Source organism: Tenrec ecaudatus, chromosome X, assembly GCF_050624435.1.
Source record: "Tenrec ecaudatus isolate mTenEca1 chromosome X, mTenEca1.hap1, whole genome shotgun sequence".
Lineage (NCBI taxonomy): Eukaryota > Metazoa > Chordata > Mammalia > Afrosoricida > Tenrecidae > Tenrec > Tenrec ecaudatus.
In genome coordinates this window covers 57696133-57720538 of record NC_134548.1, presented here as the reverse complement: position 1 = coordinate 57720538, position 24406 = coordinate 57696133, and the positions used below count along the sequence as shown (strand labels likewise).

Here is a 24406-nt window from a genome sequence, read left to right as displayed (position 1 = left end):
AATAGTAAAATATTCTGCTATTGTTAGCGCTTAACTATTCTATTGTTAGAGTTTAGATTTTTTCAAGTTTCTATATTGTAAATGACACTTAGTGAACATCCCTGTACATAGCCCTTTGTGCATATTCTGATTAATTCTGATTAGGGCAGATTTCTAGAAGAGGAATCACTAGGTATCAACATGTAGGCTCTTGCCTAAATTACCTTTCAAAATCATACATACTGACTTACCTGCATTCTTAATAACGTTAGATATTATAATTTAAAATTATTTTCCTAATTATAAGTGTAAAAATATTATCTGATCCTTTTGCTCACAGTGTATCCTGAGTTTAGACAAAATCCCCACTCCAGGTAAAAAACAATTGACTGTTTGGCTGACGGCACATTATCTAGCCCTTATCGTGAATGAGTTTAGAGAACCGACCTCCTCCAATCCTGGGGCGGGGTGGGTGGGGAACCCCTCCACTCACTCAGTACCTTTATGTGTGATATCTCTGTTATTCCCCCAACCTAGGGGTTGACAATGGTGAAGACATCCCCCGAGATCTCCTTGTAGGCATCTACCAGCGCATCCAGGGGCGTGAACTGCGGACCAATGATGACCATGTATCCCAGGTGCAGGCCGTGGAGCGCATGATTGTGGGCAAAAAACCAGTAAGTACTTTGGGAAACTGCTGTGGGGGTCGGTTTCTGGTCTCCCTCTGCCATTGCTCAGTCACTATACCTCTTTAAGTCCTGGGTTCCCCTTACTTGCCAAACAGAGTGGATGATGCTGTATACCCCAGGAGGTTGCCATGCAGTTTGAAAGGCCCTCTATGTGAATGCATTTAGCACGTTCTATGGCAAGGTATATAGTTGGTATAATATAAATCCTTCCTACTGCTGGTTTTGCCTGCCCATCCCACGTGAAGAACAAAGTTGGTAACAAAAGCTAAAACACACTATAGCTATATAGTCCGTGAACATTTACAGATGCTTTTCTACTGAGCCTGGCATTTCACTGGGTACCAAAGACACAAATGTGAATAAGACATGGAATCTATCCTTGGGAGTATACACAGATCAATGAGATTTTCAGACAAAACCACAAAACCACACCTCTACCTTGTAGTCTCGTAGCAACCTTATAAGCTAGAATAGAACTGCTCCTTTGGGTTTCTGAGCCTGTAAATCTTTACAGGAACTGATAGCCTCATCTTTCCCCCATGGAGCCCCTGGTGCACATGAACTTCCCCCCGTATAGATTGCAGCCTAATACTGAACCCACTATGCCTTCACTATGAATCAGAATCAACTCCCTGGCAGTGGGTTTGAGTCTCTTTAGTCCAGTTAAGGGGAGCACAAAAGAAGGAGAGGTCATTTCTAGCATGAGGAAATTGGAAAACACTTCTGGGAAGAGATAATATTAGGAGGGGGTTTTGAAGGAAGGCTGCAGTGGAGCTGACCAAGAAAGGTATTCTAGACAAAGGGACACAGGGACAAAGGCAAGGTGGCAGAAACACTTAGACCTTAGTAGCTTATATCCTGTTGTCAGAGTGACAATGCTATGTATCAAGGGTAAACCTCCTCCTACTGTTGAACGTTAAGGATCTGAAGACTTGAAACTGGTGGGCTGGCCTTACTGACACTTATTTTTATCATGCCTATCTAGGTCCTGTCTCTCCCTCACCGTCGACTGGTGTGCTGCTGCCAGCTCTATGAGGTGCCAGATCCAAACCGTCCTCAGAGACTAGGGTTGCATCAGCGAGAGGTCTTCCTCTTCAATGATCTTCTTGTGGTATGAACATTGTCGGGGAGGAGATGGAAGGAAGATGGTGGGCTTGGGCCCTGGGTCTGGTGTGAACCATATTAACATTGGGTGGAGGGATGGTGGGAGAGGTTCTCTAGCATGGGATCTATGGGATCTGGTGTAGGTCTTTTCTAGTCCTCTTCCTCAAAGATCCATTTGGAGGTAGTGACAGTAGACTGGGTGGGGTGGGGTGTGTGTGACAGACCTGAGATGTAATAAGTGGTAGGAAATGTCCCTATCTACTTCAGTGTCCCAAAAGATTGGATAGAGGGAGGACAATCTGTGACCCTGAGTTCAGTCTAAAACCTTTGGGTCATTGGGATGTTTGAATCAGTCTTACAACAGAGCTTATCACCAGGCCAGATAGTCTTCTCTTTGGGGTGGGATTCATAAGACTCGGGGGCTGGAAGGAAATTTCTGAGTCTCCTGAGTAACTTCTTACCCAGGGCAAGAACTAGCCTCCTACATGGTCCCTGGGTTTATATGGTTGCAGGGACAGAAAGTGGCCTGCCGTTTCCTTGTCAGACAGCTCTGACTATTAGAATCTGTCTCTGAGTTTCTTCTAAACATCTTCACTCAACACTGGGTATCATAGAGAACACGTGTTTTTCCTTCTGCTGTGGAATAAATCTTTCAGGATTTAAGAAGACCCTCTTAGTCTCCGCTCCTTCAGAACAAGGCTTGACATTTGATTCAACTTTGACACTATTGACATTGGAGATAATTCTTTGCTGTTGGGGGCTGTGAATTATAGGTTTAACAACATCCTCACCGCCTCCTATTAGATGCCAGTAGTTACCCCTACCCAGCCAAAAATGTCTTCAGGCATTGCTAAATGCCCACCTGTGGGGGGAGGGGGAGGAGCACCCCAAGTTGAAAACCACTACTCTTAATAGGCATAGTAAAAGCCTCAAATTTTTCCTGCTGTGAAGTGGGTCTAATTCCTACCTAATAAGGTTGTCATGAGGATCAATAAGATGTTGGATATGGAATGGTCTAACTGTGAGAAGTGCCTGGTCTACATAGGTGCTCAGTGAATGTGTACATATCTTATATATATATATATATATATATATATATATATATATATATATATATATATATATATATATATAAAATCTACCATATATTGGCAGCTGTTGTGAACCCAGCTCTGTGCTAGACACTGAATACACAGAGATGAAACAGACATAGTCTTGTACTCAAGGACCTCACAGTCCAAAGTACATTAAAAATATTTTATATAACTATGTATTGTACCAATCCTGAAATCGAATACCTTTGCCTTCAAAAATTATTTGCAGACTATTTGTAGACTATGTTAATTGAGTCCTGAGTACCCAAGTACTTGGGTTTTTTGAGAGTAAGACCAGGATTTCAGCAGAGGGAAGTGCTAGGCCCAGTAGGGATGGATGAGAACCTCTTAGCATTCCCAGTCCAGCAGGGGGCAATCATGTCTCAGAAGAGTGTCATAACACCTAACAAGTGAAAGGTGCTAAACCAATTCTCTGGAAACTCAGAGAAGGGGAGATTAGAAACAAAACAAAACAACAACAAAAAACATTTCTGTTTAGGGTGTTAAGAAAGGCTTCTTTGGATGGAGCAGCACCCAGTTAATTCCTGCAAAAAAAAAATCTTAAATGACTGTTGTACATCATCTTTACACAAAGAACTTGCCTTTTTCTCCCATATTCTCCATTCTGCTCCTCAAGTTTCAATTCTACCCAATTTGGGGGGCGGGGTGTATTCTGGTATATACATCTGTTACTGGGGATGGGAAGAGAGGGAGGATACTGGAAATAGGTGCCATGTGGAAATTTCCCATCCCAAACCCTACCTTTTGTCTTTTCCCCATCCTTGCCAAAGGTCACCAAAATTTTCCAGAAGAAGAAGATCTTGGTGACATACAGCTTCCGTCAGTCCTTTCCCCTCGTGGAAATGCACATGCAGCTCTTCCAGAATTCATGTGAGTCCCTTCTTGAATCCCAGCTACCAAAGAGTCTATGCTATGGCCCCCATGCTCATCCTTCATCCATACTAGCCTTCCATGGCTGCGGCTTCCAGCCGATTAGCTATTTATATCAGCCTCCTGGTTTTGGAGTACTTCTTTGCTGGGCTAAGGTCTCCAAGGAGGCCCTGAGTGACACAAATGGTTAAGCACTGGGCGACGAATCTACAAAAGAATGCTTGAACATTGGCTGGAGATATGCGGTGCCTTGGAGCCCTGAGCCAGGAGCAGGGTGACATTCTGGGCAGCAGACCCAATATGAGTACAGGCAGAGGTGTTAAGGGTGGGGTTTGCAGAGAACAGCAGGGTTCAGTTTGCCTTCCTGCCGAGAGTAGCAGGAAGGACTATAATACCAGGAGTTTGGGGGCTCGAGGAAGAAAGGGTAGTCATTGAAGATTCTTGAGATCCAGGATCAGAGTTAAATATTAGCAACATCATTTCACTTAGGAGCCACCTTGCTTCAATCCAGACAGAGGTGTCCAACCTACCCTGCTACTTCCCTTTCCCCGCAGATTATCAGTTTGGGATCAAGTTGCTGTCCGCAGTACCTGGTGGGGAGCGGAAAGTTCTCATCATTTTCAATGCCCCCAGCCTCCAAGACCGGCTCCGCTTCACATCTGACCTACGAGAGTCCATTGCAGAGGTGCAGGAAATGGAGAAATACCGTGTAGAGTGTGAGTACCCAGCCACACCTCTTTTCCCCTTTCCTAATACACTGCTCTTCACAGACCGGGCAGCCCGTCCTCTGAGAATCTCAGGATTGAGAGTTAGCTTAGCCAATCTCCCTACACTCATTGTAGGAACCCTTCAGCCTCATCTTGCATACCTTCAGTGACAAGGGGCCTATTACTTTCCAACCTCATATTAGTATTTCAAAACCTAATTATGAGCTTCTTTTGAAAGACATCAGGGAGAAGAATCAGGGTACTGGGAGTATGCTGCTTATGTTCTGGATAAACTGGGGCAAGCTGTTTAGCCCTCTGAGCCCTAGGTTTTACATACATGAAATTGTGAGAGTTGAATCTCCGTCTTAAAATAGTAGAGATCAAATCAGATGAGGTAGATGAAGTATTTTATTTATTTGTTTATTTTAAAAATCATTTTATTGGGAACTCATACAACTCTTTTTTTTACATTTTATTAGGGACTCATACAACTCTTATCACAATCCATACATATACATACATCAATTGTATAAAGCACATCCGTACATTCTTTGCCCTAATCATTTTCAAAGCAGTTGCTCTCCACTTAAGCCCTTTGCATCAGGTCCTCTTTTTTTTTTTGAAGTATTTTAATACATATGAGGTGCTCAACAAATATTCTCCTCCCCACTCTTCCTTCTGTTCTCCCCACATATTCATTCCTGAGCTAAGTCCCAGTGACGGTCCCCCAGCCTGCAGGGTATCATCAAGTCATTCTGATCAGACATATGGGAACAGAGTGATTACATCTCCTTCCTTTCCATGCCCTCCAAGTTTTCTCCAGGCTAAGCAGCCCTAGTTCCTTGTCACAGTTAAGTCACATGATGTTAAGGAGCAAGAGGCAGGCAGACAGAAAGAAAGAAACAGATAGAAGGACTGGATAGTTCCTACTCCTCTGCAAGGTAGGGGGGAATTTCAGATCACTAAAGACCCGGGGAAATTCTGAGAAAGGGATAGGACGAATACACCAAGAGGAGGGGAAGGCAATAGACAAAAGTATCCTTGGCCTCTGAGTATAGGGAGGGCCAGGGAGCACAGGCTCCCGCTTCAAGGAGCCCTGCTACTATAGTGTCAGCCCCACTATTTCCAGCTGTATGCCCCTTGGCAAAGCTCTCTGATCTCTCTGAGTCTCGGTTTCTTCCTCTGAGAATTGTGGGTGATACGCCTTTCCTCAGAACTGTTGTGAGGCTTCAGAGAGAATGAAGTGTGGTGTATAGCATCCAGTCCACTGCCAGCACATAATAAAGGATTCAGTTTGTGTCAGTTTCCTGCTCCTGTTCTTCCAGGAGCCTCTCTACTCTGAAGCAAGGTCTAGAGAACTGAGGGAGCTCCGAAAGCTTGCTCTTAGCAATAGACTGCAAGGGCTTCCCTGCCCCTCCAGCGAACTGTCTTCTGGGAAGCTCTTTGTCAAAGGGCAAGGGTGGTTTGAGAAACAACATAGAGAAAGGGCAGCAATAAGGAGGGATAAAGGAAGGGGAAAGGAACAGCAAGAGCAAGGATGGAAGGAGGTGAGGGCAAACTGAGCAAGAGGAGATGGTACAAGATAGGTGGGGCACTGAGACAGCCTCAGAGATAAAGCTGAGGCCTGATGGAAAACGCATAATGCCCATTTAGGGGGCAAAACAGGAGGCCTGAGGGACAGAAGGAGGAAGAAGTAAGTCTGCTCTGAAGGGGTGAGGTCAGTTAGGTGGGGTCTCAATCTTGTTCCTGACCTTTGCTTTCTGTCTTCCCCACTGCCACCCAGCGGAGCTGGAGAAGCAGAAAGGTATGATGCGGCCTAATGCCTCACAGCCTGGAGGGGCCAAAGACTCAGTGAATGGGACACTGGCCCGAAGTAGCCTGGAGGACACTTATGGGGCAGGCGATGGGCTCAAACGGGGCGCACTCAGCAGTTCCCTGAGAGACCTCTCTGATGCAGGTAAGTTTTCTGAACCCCTGTCCTAGCTGGGGAGATGTGGGACCAGGTGTCTTCTTTGCCTTCTGTCACTGACCACTAGCCTTCCCGAAACTTGCCACACACACACACACACACATACACACACCCTGACTTCATCCAGAGCCCTGGGTGCTATGCCACAGGGGGCCTGGTAGCCAGGTCAGAACAGGAGGAGCCCAGGGTTTGGGTCAGGGAAGGTGAAATGGGGCCACAGTCTAGATCCTCTCTCACTACTCCACCGTTCCTCCTCATTTTCTTCTTCTATCTCTCCTGTACCACCTCTTCTCCTCCTCCTCCATCTTTTCCTCCTCTATTTCCTCCTTCATCTCTCCTCCTCCCCATCTCCCCCTCTTCAATGGGGGAAGGGATAATGGGGTGTCTGTCCCCGGGAGGGACCCAGGCCTGGTGCCCAGTTCTGGAGCCCAGCAGGGTGGGGAGGGGGGGTTGCTGCTCTGACGCTGGGCTCCTTGCTTGTGGGTGCAGGGAAGCGGGGGCGGCGTAACAGCGTGGGATCGCTGGACAGCACCATCGAAGTAAGTGCCAGCTCTTGCCCCACTCTTCCTCTGCATGAGCCCTTCCCTGGCCATGGAACCCCAGAGGAGGAGGGGATCTGTTGCTGCCCGCCTTCCATCTGGGGAACCGTGTGGCTGCCTCTCCCAGCCAGTCATTCTCTCCATCTGTCCTCAACTCTGTCTGTCCTCACTCTGCCTGTCTCTCAGTCTGTCTTCCACTCTCCCATGCCCCTTCTCAACCCCAGGGCAGACTCTGCGTAGTGATGCCCTTGGAGTTGGGCCATAAGAAAGCTTTTACCTCCAAGTCTTGCTCTCTCATCCTGAGCAAGCCATTCTGCTTCTCTGGACCTAACCTTTTCCCTGCCTGCAAAATGGGGGTACTAAAGAGATAATACTAATTTTTTCTCTCCCAGCTGAAGCTCAGATGAGATAGCGAATGTGACAACAGAGCTTTGTGAGCTGGGAAGCCCCATGTGCAAATGCAGGACTATTACTATTATTACTTGGGAGTTCTGTCTCCCTGGCTCCAGCCCTCAGGGACAGGGGTGGAGTTTAGGGTTGGGGGTTTAGGACATCTAGACTGGCCTGACTTCCTCCCCTCCCCCCTTCCAGGGGTCTGTTATTAGCAGTCCACGCCCTCACCAGAGGATGCCACCTCCGCCCCCACCCCAGCCGCCAGAGGAGTACAAGAGCCAGAGGCCCGTCTCCAACTCCTCATCCTTCCTGGGCTCTCTATTTGGAAGCAAGCGGGGCAAGGGGCCTTTCCAGATGCCACCACCGCCAACAGGCCAGGCCTCTGCCTCCTCTTCATCTGCTTCTTCCACCCACCACCACCACCACCACCACCACCACGGTCACAGCCATGGTGGCTTGGGGGTGCTGCCTGATGGGCAGTCAAAGCTCCAGGCCCTGCATGCCCAGTACTGCCAAGGACCAGGCCCTGCCCCACCACCTTACCTCCCACCTCAGCAGCCCCCTCTACCCCCACCTCCTCAGCAGCCACCACCCCTACCCCAACTGGGCTCCATTCCACCACCTCCCGCCTCAGCCCCACCTGTGGGGCCACATCGCCATTTCCATGCACATGGTCCAGTCCCAGGCCCCCAGCACTATACTTTGGGCCGGCCAAGCAGGGCTCCTAGACGGGGGGCTGGAGGACACCCTCAGTTTGCTCCACATGGCCGCCACCCCCTGCACCAGCCCACATCCCCATTGCCCCTGTACAGTCCTGCCCCCCAACACCCTCCAGCCCACAAACAGGGCCCAAAGCACTTCATCTTCAGTCACCATCCACAGATGATGCCAGCAGCAGGAGCAGCGGGGGGTCCTGGATCTCGGCCCCCAGGAAGCTCCTATTCCCACCCCCATCACCCTCAGTCACCATTGTCACCACATTCACCCATTCCACCCCACCCCTCCTACCCACCCCTGCCCCCACCCTCACCCCACACCCCACACTCACCCCTGCCACCCACCTCACCCCATGGCCCTCTGCACGCCTCTGGGCCCCCTGGCACAGCCAACCCACCCACTGCAAACCCCAAGGCCAAGCCAAGCCGGATTAGCACCGTGGTCTGATGAATAGATATAGTGAGCTGGGGACCCAGGAAGATCTGGGGAAACCATTGCGGAGGGCCCTTATACCCTCTCTGCTTCCTCAGTTTTAAAAAAGTATATATACGCATAGAAATGTCCTCTTGCCCTCTTCTTCCCTGCCTTGGGTCCCCTCGTCTAACTCTTTCAGTATGTTTTTTTCTAGATTTGAGGACCCCTGACACTTGAAGCCTGAACTCAGGGCTATCTAGCTCTGGGAAGTGGTGAGGACCTTTCAGAGATCCTCATCCTCTTTTTCCTCTCTTTTTCTTTCCCGCTTTTCTCTGGAGGTCTGGCTGAGAGGCCTCAGACCTCCAGGCCAACATGAGCTTCCTTTCAGCTCTACCTGGTAGAGAAGAGTGAGCTTCCAGAACTGTAGAGGTAAAGGTTTCCCCAGGGTTCCCCTGGGCATGTGGGCTAGGAGAGAGCTCTTTCGAGTAATGGCCAAACCTCAGTGGACTTGGCACTCTCCCTGACCTCAAGACCTGGCCACACACCTCCATGTGTCTTTCTGCCTGCTGGAGGACATAGACTAAGAGTGCACTGGTGGATGGGACTCTGCTCCTGCTGGGCCCCACTTGGGGCAGTGCATTCTCTTTGGAGCCAGCCTATGACCTCTCTCCAGTAGGCCCCAGCCCAGCCCTCTTCAGCTTCAAGACCTTGCCTTTCCCTGTAGCGTTCTAATCCTAATCCACATCCAGGCAGGTTTTGGGGGGCCCAGGTCTGGGATGAGAAGGGCACTGCCCTCCCTCACCCATGTTGCATGCCCCCCATTCCCTTACACTTTCCCCACCGACAACTGAAGACAATGCACTTTACAGATACCACCTACATACACCTAGCTGGGCGGCAGGGTACTTACTTACCATCAGCCCTGGGGAGAGAGGCTCCCAGCATTCCACAATGAGCCCAAAATGTCCTTATTGAAGCAGAGATCAAAACTATCAGAGCAGGGCCTGGGAGTCGAGATGTCCGAGTCCTGCTGTGCATCAAAATCTCCGCGGCCTCTCCAGCCCTGTTTATTTATTATAAATATATTTTTACAAACTCCAGCTCCTCTTCTTACCCTGCATATCTAGCCCCCTTTCTCAGGCCCTGCCTCGCTCTTCCCTCTCGGCTGTATGAAGGGTCAGGGACCCCAGGCCCTGGGGACAAGGGAGGATGGCAGTGGGAGGGAATGTATGGAGCCGGGCTGCGGGCATTGTCTTTTTTTCCTCCTTGTATATAAGAATGTATATTTGATGCCTCATAAAAGACCTTGTGCTTACCTCCCGCCTCTGTCTCCTACTTATGCTCTCCTCCCCCGACAGTGGAGCCCCAGGAGAAAGAGGCCTTAGCCCAGGGAGGTAATGTGCTAATGATAGGGGTTCATGGAATTCCATGGGCAAGACATTTCGATTGGATAGGAGGTAGGAATGAGGGATTATTTTCCTATCTCATTTCATAACCTGCATGACATTGTGGGCTATGGAGTTGACGCAGTTCAATTGCTGGATTTTTCACACTTCCCTTGGCACGTGCTCTCTTTGAAGCTCAAGATTACTCAGCCTAAAACGGGGGGTAAAAAGCCTTTGGCACATGGGTTTTTGATGGTTCCATGAAGTACTGAGATTCAAGCAGCCTGCATGGAGTAGGTACTCAAAAAGTTAGTTCCTTTCTCTTCCTTCCACAGATTTGATAGTTCCTTCCACTCTTGTGTCATCTATCCTCACACTTCTGTGGCAGTCCTGGCTTTGCCCTGGAGTCTCCTCCATAACTTCTGGCCACATCTGTGTCCTTCAGGGGAGGGAGGGTGGCTTGCCCCAGGACGGGCACAGAGGTAGATGAGAGGATGAGTCAAAAACTATTGCTATTAGGGTCTGGTTCCCACATGCGTGAGTTTATTCCAAACAAAATGTGTCTAAACTTGTCTCTACAATCAGTAAATGACTGAAGACAAGTTATCATTAGGATGCCTTTTAAAAATGACACACTTGGTGCCATAGGGGGAAAAACTATTTTAAGGTCAAGGCTAATTTCAAAATTTTAACAAAACTCAAGTGGATATCTTTCCAAATCACTGAAGCTTTTGCCCCACATACGTATCACTTTTTAGATAGGTTGAGCATTATAAGGAAGATCAGGGTGATCTCAAAGATGGGCCCAGAGAGGAAAGAGTAGCAACCTTGTCAAATGAAGAAACTGTGGCTGAAGTCCAGAAACTGATAGAAGACCATCGATTACCATTGATGTGATTACCTACTGAAGTTGAGATCTCACATAATTTAATATTTCAATTTGAAGTGAACATCTTAGACTCAGCAAGCTTTCAGTCCCAAAGTGTTTTCTCCTAAAAACAAGATCAAAGCAAATGGGCATAATGTGATGTAATGAATCATAACCAGAGACTAATCTTGGATTGACTAGTATGATCCTGAGAGTGAGGCCCAATCAAAACAGTATGGCTTCTGAGAAGATCTGCTAGGCCAGTTGAATCAAGGTATAGAGGTCAGCTCAGAAAGCTATGGCAACTGTTTGGGGGCAACTCCAAAGGAAGATATCAGACAATTAAGATGGCTTATGATGAAGAAGTTATAAGAAAATGGAAAACTACATTGGTGAGAAAAAGATTTTAAAATATGTGTCGATCCCCACCCCCCACTCTACCCCACCATTACAACAACATATCTGCTTATTCTTCAAGAGTAACAAGGGAAGTCCTATGAGAATTTTGTTAGGAAACTTTATCCTACCCACCCTACAGTCCTGATTTGGCCCTTTTGACTTAACATTAAAACGTCAACAACAACAACAAAACATTTAAAGGGAACATATTCCGAGTCCCCTGAGGATGTCAAAATTAATGTTTTGATGTGGTCTAATTCGAAGAGCACAGAAGTCCTCAGGGTTAGAGCGATAACAAGACTGCTTTCAGAAATGAATGGCTTAGATAAAAGATATGTTGAGAAACAATAGCTTCACAATTTACTAGTTTTGTTTCAGAAAAGTTTCTATGATTTTTTGGTGGCAATACTTTTTGACTTACTTGTGTACATTCTAAGGGTCCTCTGTATATATACAACATATTAGATAAAAAGTAGCCGAACTCCTTTTACTTTAAAGAGGAGTAGAAAAGCCCAGAGAATCTAACTGAAGCCACACATCTAGCCAGAAGATAGTTTCCTGCCTTCTAGCCCAGGTCTTCTTCCAGGCTTCCAAACTACCTCCATATGAAATGGACGTTTTTAGTACCATGATGTGACGTGGTTCGGCATAGTACAGGAGGGATGAGGCAGAGCAGTGATTCTAGGTTATGTTCATTGGGGTTCCCAGAAGCAGCAGTCGGCAAATACTTTTGCTGCCTCAGTGGAGTCTGGAATGGTCACCAAGAGAAAATGGTTTAAATGGCCCCATTCTTTAACAGCTTTGATCAATGTCTTCCATTTTCTTCCTCATATGCACACTCAAAGGCAGTCTCAAGAGGCCATCAAGCAACAATAGCAGCATCTAAGCAGCATTGGATGCCTCTGATCAAGGAACAGAACATAAGCCCAGAGAGCCCTGAATCAAATTCAAAACAAACTGGACTACCTCTGGTCACTCCCCAATCTTCCAACCTCAGCTTGATATTGGATTCATTTTTACAAATATTCAGCTTTCCAAATTCAAATACTGGCTCAGTAACTTGACTGTGTTTCCTTTGACAAGTGACCTAGCCCTTCACAGTCTGATCTTCTATCTGTAAAATGGACATAACTATCTTACAGAGTGTGTTAGGCTGGGTTGCCTAGAGAAACAAACCCAGTGACACTCATCTATGTATAAGAAGGAACCTTAAGAGGAGAAAATAAAAGAGAAAAAAAAAAGAAAATGATTAGGGCAAAGAATATACAGATGTGCTTTATACAATTGATATATGTATATGTATGGATTGTGGTAAGAGTTGTATGAGCCCCTAATAAAATGTTAAAAAAAAAGAAGGAACCGTATATCAAGAAGGCATCCCAGCCACATCCAACTCCAGTTCATGGGTCCAGTGCTAGGCAGGGCTCTCCTCAGACTCACATAGCTGCAGGCCAATAAGGCAGAAAGGGAAGCAGGAATCAGGGAGATTACAGGCCAGTGGGTGCCAAGTTGTGTGGATCCAAAACTGGTGGAAACATGGCAGGGTACCAAGAACTCTCCGGGTCTGTGGCCCACATGGGGCCACACCTGAAGGCAGGCACAGAGTCCCAGTGAAGTTGCAGCAAGGAAGAAGGTGAAGTGGCAGAGAGAAGAAGGCCCCAATGCCTTTCTGCTAAAAAGGCCACACCACCCAAGAAGGTATCATCAGGTGGTGTGACCTGATGGACAGGTTGGACTACACCTCTACATGTTCAAACAGGGCCAAGTTGACGTAACATCTAACTGCCACATGGGGCAACAGATACATGAGAGGTGCCTATCCCTGCCAGACACACAACAAGCCACAGAGAGAAATTATTGCAAACTCTTTGTTGAGACATTGAAGATCCTCCATGGGGTGTCTCCAGCCTCTCTCTGCCGTCCTCTCATTCCCCTCCAACACTTTGGCCAACCACTCACTGTTCTCTGAAAATGCTTGTATTGTCCAACCTTGGTATTATTACCTGTGCCTCACTCCCTGGCAGCCAGATATATTTCTGATAATTTCTCACTTTTGCAACATGGGCTTAAGTGACCCACCCTTTACAAAATGTACCCTTCATCACATTCCTGAAGATCCTTTATATCGTTGCCTATCATCTCTAGCAGGTCACAGTGCCTTCAGAGTGACACTGGTCTGAATTATCTCTGTCCAGAGCATTTCCCAGCACGGTGCTTGGCACAGCATACATATCACTAAACTTTTGTTAACGAATAGTTCGCTTTAAGCTATATCTTGAAGTCAGGTATCTCTGCATTGGTTGATTTATTGATTGATGCAAACTGCATTCTAGCGTTGGGGCCCCTCATGCTTCCTTCATCTTCCCCAGGTCTACTCCTGCCTTCCTCATTGCAGTCTGAGCCCTGAGTTTTCTCTGTTCTGACCTCTCACTCTGCAGAAGCTCATCATCTACACTGCACATGGGGTAGTTCATCTCTTCGCTTTCCCTGTTCTTTAAGGACCTGAGGACAGCTCCATTGCCTGTCACACCAACAGTTCTACTCCAAATCTCTTCTGATGTGTGGCTGGAGCAACATATAACAAGGGACAAAGACCCTAGAATCTCAGTTCTTATCTTTGTTCTAGTCCAGTACTGTCCAATAGATCTTTATGCTTTATATCTGTGTTGTCCAATAAAGTAGCCACGAGCCACATGTGGTTATGAGTATTTGAAATGTGTTTAGTTAGCTGTCTGCTGTAAAAGAGCAGTTTCCCTTCTCTCACATCTAAGGAACTGAATTTTAAAATTTCATTTAAACATTGGGGTAGTGGCTGCCATACTGGACAGTCCAAAACTGGACCTCCTGGAGTGCACAGCCTGATAGAGATGATGGCAATACAGTAATAAGTGTGGGCCCAGAAGGAAGGGGCACACAAAGGAAGGGGAAACCCCATCTTGAGGGGGTGTTGAAGGTTTACTGGAAGCGTCCTTTGAGTGGAATCTTGAAGGGTGAGTCGGTAAAGAAGGACATTTGACAGAGAGAGTCGCATAGGCAAAGGCCTGGAGGTGAGAGAGTATGCAAAGGTCTTGGTGGAATAATGAAAAAGGAACAGGAGAGCACAGCCTAGGCAGTGGGCACAGAATAAGCCAAGCATGGAGACTGGCAATCCTCTGTATTTCCATTCCTCTGCTACCAACCGATTTCTGTTGCCAGCCTCAGTAGAAAACAAAGTAAGATCAGGTGACACATTCTTTCTCTACCACAGAATGACTATTTTTCCCTTTGCAATTAATGTGTAGTTTATAGTGCGATGTATTGAGATTAGATACATATCCTGTAACTCCTCAAATGTTCACCTACTAGTTTCAGCATTTACTGAAACTATTATTATGGCGGAGATTGGCAAATGGTGATTTTCTAATGCCATTGTTCTTTCTACATGTATTAATTAGCTTTCTGCTATAAGAGAGAGCTTTCCTTTCTCCCACACTTATTTATATCATCATGTACTCATCGTTGTCTATTTTATTCAATGGGTTATAATACATTACACCTACTCCTCACTTATTGACTATCTTGTCTGACATTTCACATTTGTAAAATAAATCTACTATTCAACTATTTTGTGCCTTAACAATGTACATTTGGCAGTAATGAAGGCTGAAGTAAGAAGCGAAAGTAATGTTTAAAGCTATGTGTCTACTTGGCTAGGCCCTGATTCTTAGTAGTTTGACAATTATGTAATGACGTAGTCAGCTGCCTTTTTTTAAATACTAATTTTAACATAATAAGCTGGTCTTTGGAACCTAACCATGTCAGTGAGTGAGTGAAAACCAAAAACTAAACCCACTGTCACTAAGCTGATTCTGATTCATAAGGTCTATATGTGCAGTTTTCAAGACTATAAATCTTTACAGGAGTAGACAATCTCATATTTTCCCATGGAGCGGCCAGTGGGTTTGACCTTTTGGTTAGCACCCCAAAGTGTAATCCACAGTGCCACCAGAGTGCCTTGGGTGTCCTATTATTCTTTATTTTGATGTACAAAATGACCCAGTCTTGACCAGCAAGAGGCCCTTCAAGGTAACTCCTAGATCCTTTTGACATGTCTCCATTGTTCTTTGAGCGCTTCCTTGTCTTCTGGTACCGCAAGATGCTCCAGGCCGACCTTGGACCTTCCCTGCTCCAGTCTGTAATTGGCCATTGATTTCTCCAAGGAGCCTTGGTTTATTTTTTTTTCTTTTAGTAGAGTGTAGAAAATAGGAACCAAGATTTAGGCAGTAGGTGGTACAGTTATGTTTTAAGAGTTAGATTTTTTAAAACCTATATTGATGATTTTCATACACATTCCTTCTATATTTATTATTTGGCATTCTATTTAAGGAAAAGCTTTCCGATCTTTCCCCTCTATTTATGTGAGTGTGGACTCCTGGGTTTTAATTTCATTCAATGAGTTATAATGTATTGCTTTTAGAATTATCACGATTTTCGATACATCACTTTTGGGTTGTGTATGTAAGCACACAGTATTGTTGTTAAGTGCCTTGGTGTCACACCTGACTCAAAGCAACCCATTGTACACTGCTTGGTTCCGTGCCATCCTCACAATAGTATGTTTGAGCTAAAAGAGAACCACACAATAGATATCTACATTTCTCTAGCTCTCTTTCTATAGTTCAAAAAGACACCTTGAGGAGGCTCTTTTAATAGCCAAAGTTAGAAATAAATGGCTCACCTAGGGAGTAGAAGAGGATGTGGGAAAGAGGGGTGGATTTCAGAGTTACTTTGGCGTTAGAGCTGACAGTTCATACTCACTTTAGAGATGTCAGAGACCCTATTTTACAGTTGAGGAAAGTGAGCCTCAAAGTTACTTGATTTATTAGTTTCATTCAGAAGACATAGGTGGGATGAGTTGGTTGAGAACTCAGCCAAATCTTTCCATTATTGCCTGATCCATTTTCAGAGGGTGTGGACAAAGCCAAGCCCCCATCCCAGGGCAAGGTAAGCTCCCTGATGCTTCCTAATGCTTCACCCTGCCATGCTTGTGCTCTTGTTGGTTCCCAACAAGCTGCAAACTGCCTAGACACACCCACAAAAGTTGCCACTGAGTCAGTTCCAATTCATGGTTAGTCCATGTGTTTCAACGTAGAATGGCACTCCAGAGGGTTTTCAAGGCTGTGCCCACCCTGAAGCAGATTGGCAGGCCTTTCTTCCAAGGTGCCTGTAGGTGGGTTCAAACGGCCAACCTTTCAGTTAGCAGCCAAACTTTTTTTTTTTTTTTTTGCCACTCAGGAACTCTTTAGCAAACCCCATTTCCTGAACAGCTACTATGTGTGGAGCAGCAACTTTATGGTATGGCAGTCATATTTGAGCTTTAATTCCAGCTCTGTCACTTAGAAGGCATACACTTGGGTAAGTGTATACACCTCTGAGTCTCCTAACCTGTGAGACAACGATGCTTCATAGCTAATGGCTCTTGATGAATAGCCACCCTCATTAGCTCTAATCTTTATTATATTAGCCCTATGAGGAAAGCATTCTTTAGCCTTGTTTTATAAACGAGAAGATGAAGGCTCAGGGCAGTGAGATCTCAGTGGGTGAATGTCAGCTTTGGGAATGCAGTGACCATGTCTGTCTTGGTCACCAATACAGTTCCAGTGTCCAAATAAATGTCTGCTGCATAGGAGGGATTCAATAAATAGTGAATTAATTTTTGCTAACTGGTTTCAAAGACTCTGTAATTTCCTTGTGTCCTTTCAGGATGGGGTTGGGAGTGGGGTGTGTATATATGTATGAGAGAGAGAGAGAGAGAGAGAGAGAGAGAGAGAGAGAGAGAGAGAGAGAGAGAGAGAGAGAACACCAAGGACCTCAGAGAAGGCTAAAGGAAACCTGGACTGAGCTGGGACTTAAATCCTGGTCCCCTGACCCTGGTTCATGCATTTTTCCCTTCACTAACCTACTTCCAGATGGCAAGGTCAAACCTCCTTCAGCTAGAATTTGGCATATTTACCCATCTTTTTCATTCTCCTCTTGCCCAGTTCTAATCTTGGTGAGGCAAGCAACAGGAATAGTATTTGACCAGGAGTCAGCAACTTCCTGTGTTAATACTGAGCCAATAGTTTTATCTTTGGGGGATTTAGATCTTCATCTACTGAATGGATAAATTGACCCACTTCTTTATCAAGATTGTTGCAAGGCTCTAGGGAAATAATTTATATTAAAGAACGTTGTGGGCTATTAGATGCTTGCACATGTGAAAAGCTAGTGCTATTACTATTATCAGCATGACCTTTCCTGGTTTCTGTGTCCACACCCAGACAGCTGTCCATTTGGGTCACTCACATTGTTTCTATTAGGGAGAGACTAAGGGTTCCCCTAACACCTAGAAAACTAGATGGGGATGTCAATTACTATTTGTTTTACTTGAGACAAGTTTCCTTAACAGTTAAGTGAGGATAAAGATCCTGGACATTCAAAGTAATATAAGGACTTGGGTGACCAAAAGAACTCCCTAAGCACAATGCCTGGCACAAAGTAGGCTCATAATGAAGTTTGACTCATTATGAGTGGTTGTGCTTGACTCCTAGAAATAAAAATACCAGCTACCAGATACTGCGAGCCCCACTGTATAACAAACTTCAGTTGAGTCTTCCTCAATGTCACATAACTAGAAAATGGCAGAGCACGTAGAATTGCAAGGTAGGTCTGGCTGGCTCCAGAGTGTGTGCTTACCTGTGCACCCTGCTCCCTCAGATGTGATGTCCTTAAGTCAGTACTGATATGAGCAGAATGCACCTAACTGGCCCATAGTATGTGAATAGGAACAGTTAACTAGACATGGGGACACTTGTGAGGATGGTGCAGGACTGGGCAGTGTTTTGTTCTGTTGTGCATGTCGCTATGGGTTGGAACCAACTCAATGGCACCTAACAACAAATTGACAAAGGAATGATACTACCTATCTCCTTCAAACATATATTTCCAAGGGGTATACTGGGTTTTCAGTCAATGTATGAGCGGTTTAAAAATTAGTGGAGAAATCTTTCCATTCTATTTTTTCATAAACTTTCTGAAATGCTCTTTTACATTAAGGCTGCTCAAGAATATACACATATTCTTTCACTAAAATTTATTTACTGCTTATCAGGTCAGGTGCTGAGGATGTAGTAGACCACTTTATGGAACTCAGTCTGGTTGAAGAATACAAGATAAACAAACAGTGTATAACAAGAATTCTAATATGTATACAATAAGTATTCAAACTATATGCAGTAAAGCCACAGCTAAGGAATATAGATTATCCTCAACTGTAGTAGATGCCTGATGTATGTGGGCAAAGTATTGGTTTTTATGCATTTTAAATAGTTGCAATACATCTATTCAGAAACTGCTTAAAGAATATGAATACAATAGAATTAAGCGCACACCGAGAAGGAACTCAAATGCATATGAAAGAGGCTATGGTCAACAAAACTCAAATTCGGGGAACTGATCACAATGATCTATATATAACCCCCTCCCAGGGGGTTGGGCAACAGAAATGTGGGTGAAGGGAGACATCGATCAGTGTAAGACATGAAAAAATAAAAATAATTTATAAATTATCAAGGGTTCATGAGGGAGGGAGGGTGGGGAAGGGAAGGGAAAACGAGCTGATATCAAGGGCTCAAGTAGAAAGGAAATGTTTTGAAAATGATGATGGTAACATATGTACAAATGTGCTTGACACAATGGATGGATGATTTGTGATAAGAGCTGTATGAGCCCCCAATAAAATGATTAAAATAATAAAACTCAAACTCACTGCCATTGAGTTGATGCCAAGTCGTCGTGAGCCTATGAGGCTGAGTAGAACTGCCCCTGTAAGTTTCCATGAAGGACTGTCCAATTATCTTACTGGACTGTCCAATTATCTTACTGGTGTCTACGGAAATAGATATCAGAAGTTCAAAAACAAGCAACAAAATTGACGTGAAGGAGCGTAGGCAAAGTCAAAACCCACCAGTAACTATAGTAGAAACTGGAATAGAAAGCTCTGTCTCCCGCAGAGCAGCTGATGGTTTCAAACTGCTGACCTGGTGGATGGAAGCCCAATGCATAACTACTAAGCTACCAGGACTCCAAATAGTCAATAGACATAAATAGATTTGATAAGCACACTATGTTTCACGTAGGCGGCACTGGTGAGAAACAAAACAGAACCCAGTTGCCGTAGAGGCAGATTGGAGTCATGGCTATCCCATGTGTGTTAGAATACATTTTGGAAGCAGTTTGCTAGGTGCCTCCGTGTGAACTCTAACCTCCAAAAACTTATTAGGTGTTGAGTGCTTTCTTTACCAATTGCACTAGGGACTCCAGACACTGGTAGGTAATGGATAAATATCCTGCTGCTATACAATTTCATATATATATACCCAAACTCACTGCCAAACCAAGCTCCCTGCCATCGAGTCAATGCCGACTCATGGCAACTCTGTAGGGCGGGGTAGAACTACCTGCTTTGAAATTCTGAGACTGTCTCCCTTGGAGCAGCTGGTGGTTTTCGAACTAATACTAACGTGTAACCACTCCGTCACTGAGCTCCTGGATTTATATATCCAGGCTTATTTTGTAGGAGTACACACACAATAAAAGTACAAGACAGAGCAGTTGACAGTATTCGTTAAAATGCTAATTCTCAATGGTTCTTTGGCCTAGGAACGCCTGTCTGAGGCTTCTACATGACCTTGAAGGACATATAAATACTTCCTTTCTGTCCTTAGGACCTAGGATTCTAAAATTATCCACAATCCCCGAGTAGTGATCAGCTTCCTCTCTTACTTCTTTCGGGATTTCAAAGCCCCAAAGGGGTCTCTCGCAATCAGACACCAGAGACTGACTTTCATAACCCAAATCAGAAAGACCTGGGAAAAAAGAGCAAGAATTTAGGGCGGGGAACGCTGCTGAGTTCAGATCCACCAGGGGGTGCCAATTTCTCACACACACAAGCTCCTCTTCCGGTCTCCCTCAACAACGCGCATGCGCATCACTGGCCTTTAAACGTGCACCATCGACCCATCCGGAAAAAAGATCCCAGACGCATTACATCCTTGTTCCTCCGCCGCTGTGGTGGACTATTTTCTCTCAGTCGGGACGGTACTTTTGAGTTCCCGCTTCCACCTAGGGAACTCACGGAAGCCTCTTCAGCTTGTTATCCAGGGGATAAGGGCTTCTTATGGTTTTGTCTGCTGCAAGGTATACGAGGTTAGGGGAGACAGACTGCGGAGGGATCTGGTTTGTTGTGGTGAGGGAGGGGGAGGGGGAGACGCTGACAAACTAAGATGGCTGCGGCAGCGATGAAGGCCGTGGCGGTTAGGAGGTAACTGGCAGTGAAGCCTGCGGTAGTTGGGAGGCAGTGGCACAGTTTGGAAGGAAAGGAGCGGACGAAGTGGCTGTGGCAATAGCAGCAGCCTGAGACTGCCAGAGCACCGCAACCACACGTCACCAAGTCCTCAGCGGGTGGCGGCCGCCCTGCTTAGGGCCTAGTATCCGAGCTGTGCCTCGGCCTCAGACATCGGGGGCGCCATGAGTCCTTAAGGACGGCCCGAGACCTCCCGATCCCAGCCCTAGGGCCCACCATGGAGCCAGGGTCCGACGACTTCCTACCGCCGCCGGAGTGCCCGGTGTTCGAACCTAGCTGGGCCGAGTTCCGAGACCCGCTTGGCTACATCGCGAAAATCAGGCCCATCGCTGAGAAATCGGGCATTTGCAAGATCCGCCCACCCGCGGTAAGACCCTGGGCCAGTTGAGGCCGGCGATGGGTGGGAGGGAGCAGGTGGAGGGCATGCTGGGGTCGTTCTGGATGCTGCCTGGGTCGAAGAAAGAATGCTTGTGTGAGGTTCACAGTACCTGGGTCAGAGGCACACCCTCACCCCCAGTCTTCACATTCCATATAGGATTCAAGACACAGGGACGCCTAGTGGACGGGAGAGAATTCAGAGGCACCCCGCATCTCTTAGTTATTCCTTAGTACCCAGGTCAGGGCTAAGCTAAATAAATAAGACTTTTCACATTTACTATCACCACTTCTCTTAAGGAAGACAGCATGATGTATTGAAAGCTTACAACTTTGAAGAGAGACAGACCTGAGTTCAAAACTACTTACCAGCTGTGTGACCTTGGGCAAGTAGCATAATCTCTGAGCCTGGAACTGAGTATCATGTTCTTTGAATAGCTATTAGGAGGACTCGATTAAACTAGGTAGCATCTGTGTGAGGTAAGCACTAGATAAGTGGTAATTATTGTGACTGTGAAGATGTTTGATGTGGTCATTGATTTGCCCCTAATGTGGGTTGACTCATTTACTCACCTGCCAGGCCTGTGACTGGTGGACCAGTCAGTTCCAGACCTTTTCCCTTAGATGGGTTCAGGGAATTATCTCCTTCCTAATCAGAGTTGTAAGCATTGTTAGGGCCTTTTCTGTACATCACCACCCTGTTCTCCACCCCTACCCACACACACTTCCTTCAGAATTGCTTGGACCAATCAACTTGGAGGTAAGATACAGTATGTAGGAGGTCCCAGAGCATAGTGCATTCTTGGGCTCCATGAAACATAATGGAGCTATGGAAGTTGGTGCCCTTGGACCACCTGGTTCCCAGAGGTCAGCAACTAAGGGTGTAAACTAGGCCTGGCTTCAGGCCTGAAGTTCCCCAAAGACGAGGACAAGCTGATGTCTTGCCAGCATGAAAGAAACGACAGTATACAAGGGGGCTTCAAAAAGTTGGTGGAAAAATAAAAGCAATGGAATTTTTCTATGAACTTTTTGAAACTCCCGCATATGGTGTTCTGTGATCACTTGGGATTCCAACGACAGGAATTAATTTGACTGGAATAGGTGTTTTTGAGTGATGTGCCTCCTGATACCTTACGTTCACCAATGGAGGAAGGATAACCACAGGCCTCCTTTTCCAACTGGGTCCTTTGTAGTATTCAGCCACAGACCTTGGCTAGTTTCATATGGATCCTTTGGGAGGTGTTGGATACGCTTAGTCTTTCCTTGTCGGAGCCTGGCCACAGACCTCTGAGGTATGCTTGCCCTTGCTAAGGGAGTGGCAGTATCAAGAGGTAGGGAAGGCTAGCAGAAGGGAAAGACTGGAGGCACTCTGGTGTCCGTTTGGTTGGGCCTCTGAGAAAGAAGCATATCTGGCATAGTGGAGACCTGACGTTTCTTTTTTTCTGTGTTAGATGCAACTGGGCAGGCTGGTTTCCTACTAGTGGTGTTACCCTGCCTTGGGGAACCAGGAAGGGGAAAAGCAAGCAACATGCTTCAGGTGTGTGTGTCTGTGGCCAGCAGGGGGCTATCCTTTGTTTAGCTTCTCCAGCTCTGCAGTTCGCTTCCTCTTGAGATCTGGGTTTCCCTTTTTCTTTTCCTCCTCTCCTTCCTCTCATCCTTTGGGGTTATTCTTTCAGGCAGCTGGACCTTCTGGCTGAAATTTGAAATTGTCTAAGAATGTGTTTGAGCTCAGAGTGGGAGCCTGTGACAGATGAGCCCTTGGGAATTGGAGATTTGCCTTTGGAAAGGAGGTTTGGAATCTGACTTGCTAGGCAGGTGACTGCTATGCCTGAGGAAAATAAGTGGGAGGAGACTGTTGGTACGTTGGAGTAGGCCTGGGATTCATATCCCACTCGCAAGCTGATTGGTCCTTGCATCCTGTATCAGGTAGCTCACCTTATTATCACCAGATCCTGTTAGTAGTGAATATTTGATAGATAACATTGTGGATCTAAAAGAAAGGTGAAGGAGCATATAGGTCTCAGACTGGAAGGGTTGCTGGACCTTCCCTGGCTGTCTACTGCACCCACAACACCTCTAGAAATCCAAGTTCTGCCATTTCCTGTAGCAAATTGCTTGATGTTCTGCTTATTCTTGTTCAGAACCTGATTCCGCAGAAAATAAGGGTGTCTGTAGCTTTGAGTTCAAGCACCTGTTTACTTTGATTATCAGCCCTAAGAGTAACCCACCTCTGATGGGAAGAAGACATGGAGCTCTTTGGGGAGTTTGGGTTTGAGCCATCCCCTTTTAATTTTTTTTTGCACCCCTGTTTTCACTGTGCACCAGGCATTTTCTGCCTGCTTGAGGTCAGGGGAAGAGTATGTGTGCCTGTAAATGTGAGTTGTCTGGCCTCTTCAAAACTGTGTGTGTAGGAAAGTGAGCAAAAGCTTTTTTATTCTGTTCCCTGGTTTGTGTGTACATGCATGCACATGCCTATGCATTACTATGATTACTGACTGTGGTGGTGCACAGCACCTTAGACTGGAGGTCAGAAGATGTGGGTTCTACTCTGTACCACTAACTCTGCACTCTAACTGATTTTAGGGAAGTCACCTTTCTTGCCTGGGTCCTCCATTTCATTTAGAAAATGAGGATATTGGTCTAGGTTACTCTTAAGTTCTTCATTTCAACTGATCAGAACTGGGGAGGAGAGGATAGCCTGGAAGTTTGGAGTGGGGCTGGGGAGGAGACTCTAAAGCTATCCTTGGGCAAGACAAAACAAGCTCTAATTTGTCAAGAGCCACATCTTTTCCCTTACTTCCTTCCACCCCCCCAAATCCTCCCATTTTGTTCTGCCACACTCAGGCATCCCAGCATGCTGTGCACCCCCACTTCTCTGCTTTGTCCCCTTCCTATACGTGACAGGTACATGAGAGAGACCCTCACAAGAGCTCTTCCAGATCTGGTGAGTGCTGTAGCTTCTTGTTCCCGGTTCCTTGTTTTCTCCTGCAGTGGCTATCTACCTCAGGCCCTTTACACTGCGAGAACAGATTAAAGGCCCATATTTTTAAAATGCTACCCAAATTGGAACTGAGCTACCCTACATGTCAGCTTTTAATAATGATGCCTCTGAATAAAAATTTCATTTGGAAGCCAGGGCAAGAGTTCATCTTCCTCCCTTATCAGTGAGGAAACAAGTTCCGAAAGGTAAAATCCTCCAGCTAGTAGTAAGCAGTAGACTTGGAACATGAATCCAGGACTGACTCCAGATTTTGTGTGCTTCCCAGTAAGGCTAGAATGAGTGTCATACCAGCTCCACTTAAAGATGAAGGATTGATGTGGGTATAGGGGTGGAGTGGGCTTCATAAGCCCCAACCCAGGTGGCACAGGGGTGGGCTTTCTGTTTCTTAAAGTTTTAGCATTGTACTCTTGGGAGAAATTCAGGAGAAATTGCCCAGGGTATATGCATGGGGCATCCAATATAATCTTGAGGAACTATCAAGATTGTTGTAAGTTTTGTCT

The 24406-nt window shown here is 46.0% G+C and overlaps 2 protein-coding genes across 6 annotated transcripts in view; both read left to right on the top strand.

Annotated features, from left to right (window-relative positions):
- The window catches only part of IQSEC2 (IQ motif and Sec7 domain ArfGEF 2), a 105002-nt gene extending 95191 nt beyond the window's left edge, over positions 1-9811 (top strand). For 3 of the 4 annotated variants that reach the window (XM_075538570.1, XM_075538569.1, XM_075538571.1), the window contains 7 exons: positions 517-656; positions 1654-1779; positions 3658-3757; positions 4312-4473; positions 6248-6421; positions 6923-6972; positions 7564-9811. In XM_075538570.1, coding sequence (XP_075394685.1) covers positions 517-656; positions 1654-1779; positions 3658-3757; positions 4312-4473; positions 6248-6421; positions 6923-6972; positions 7564-8529 — 1718 coding nt within the window. In that variant the 3' untranslated portion in view covers positions 8530-9811. The remainder of the gene's footprint in view (positions 1-516; positions 657-1653; positions 1780-3657; positions 3758-4311; positions 4474-6247; positions 6422-6922; positions 6973-7563) is intronic. The other variant, XM_075538572.1, reaches the window with a different exon arrangement.
- A 10604-nt stretch (positions 9812-20415) lies between these two features.
- Positions 20416-24406, top strand: part of KDM5C (lysine demethylase 5C) — a 36178-nt gene continuing 32187 nt past the window's right edge. The window contains exon 1 of one of the 2 annotated variants that reach the window (XM_075538690.1): positions 20416-20897. In XM_075538690.1, coding sequence (XP_075394805.1) covers positions 20748-20897 — 150 coding nt within the window. In that variant the 5' untranslated portion in view covers positions 20416-20747. The remainder of the gene's footprint in view (positions 20898-24406) is intronic. The other variant, XM_075538691.1, reaches the window with a different exon arrangement.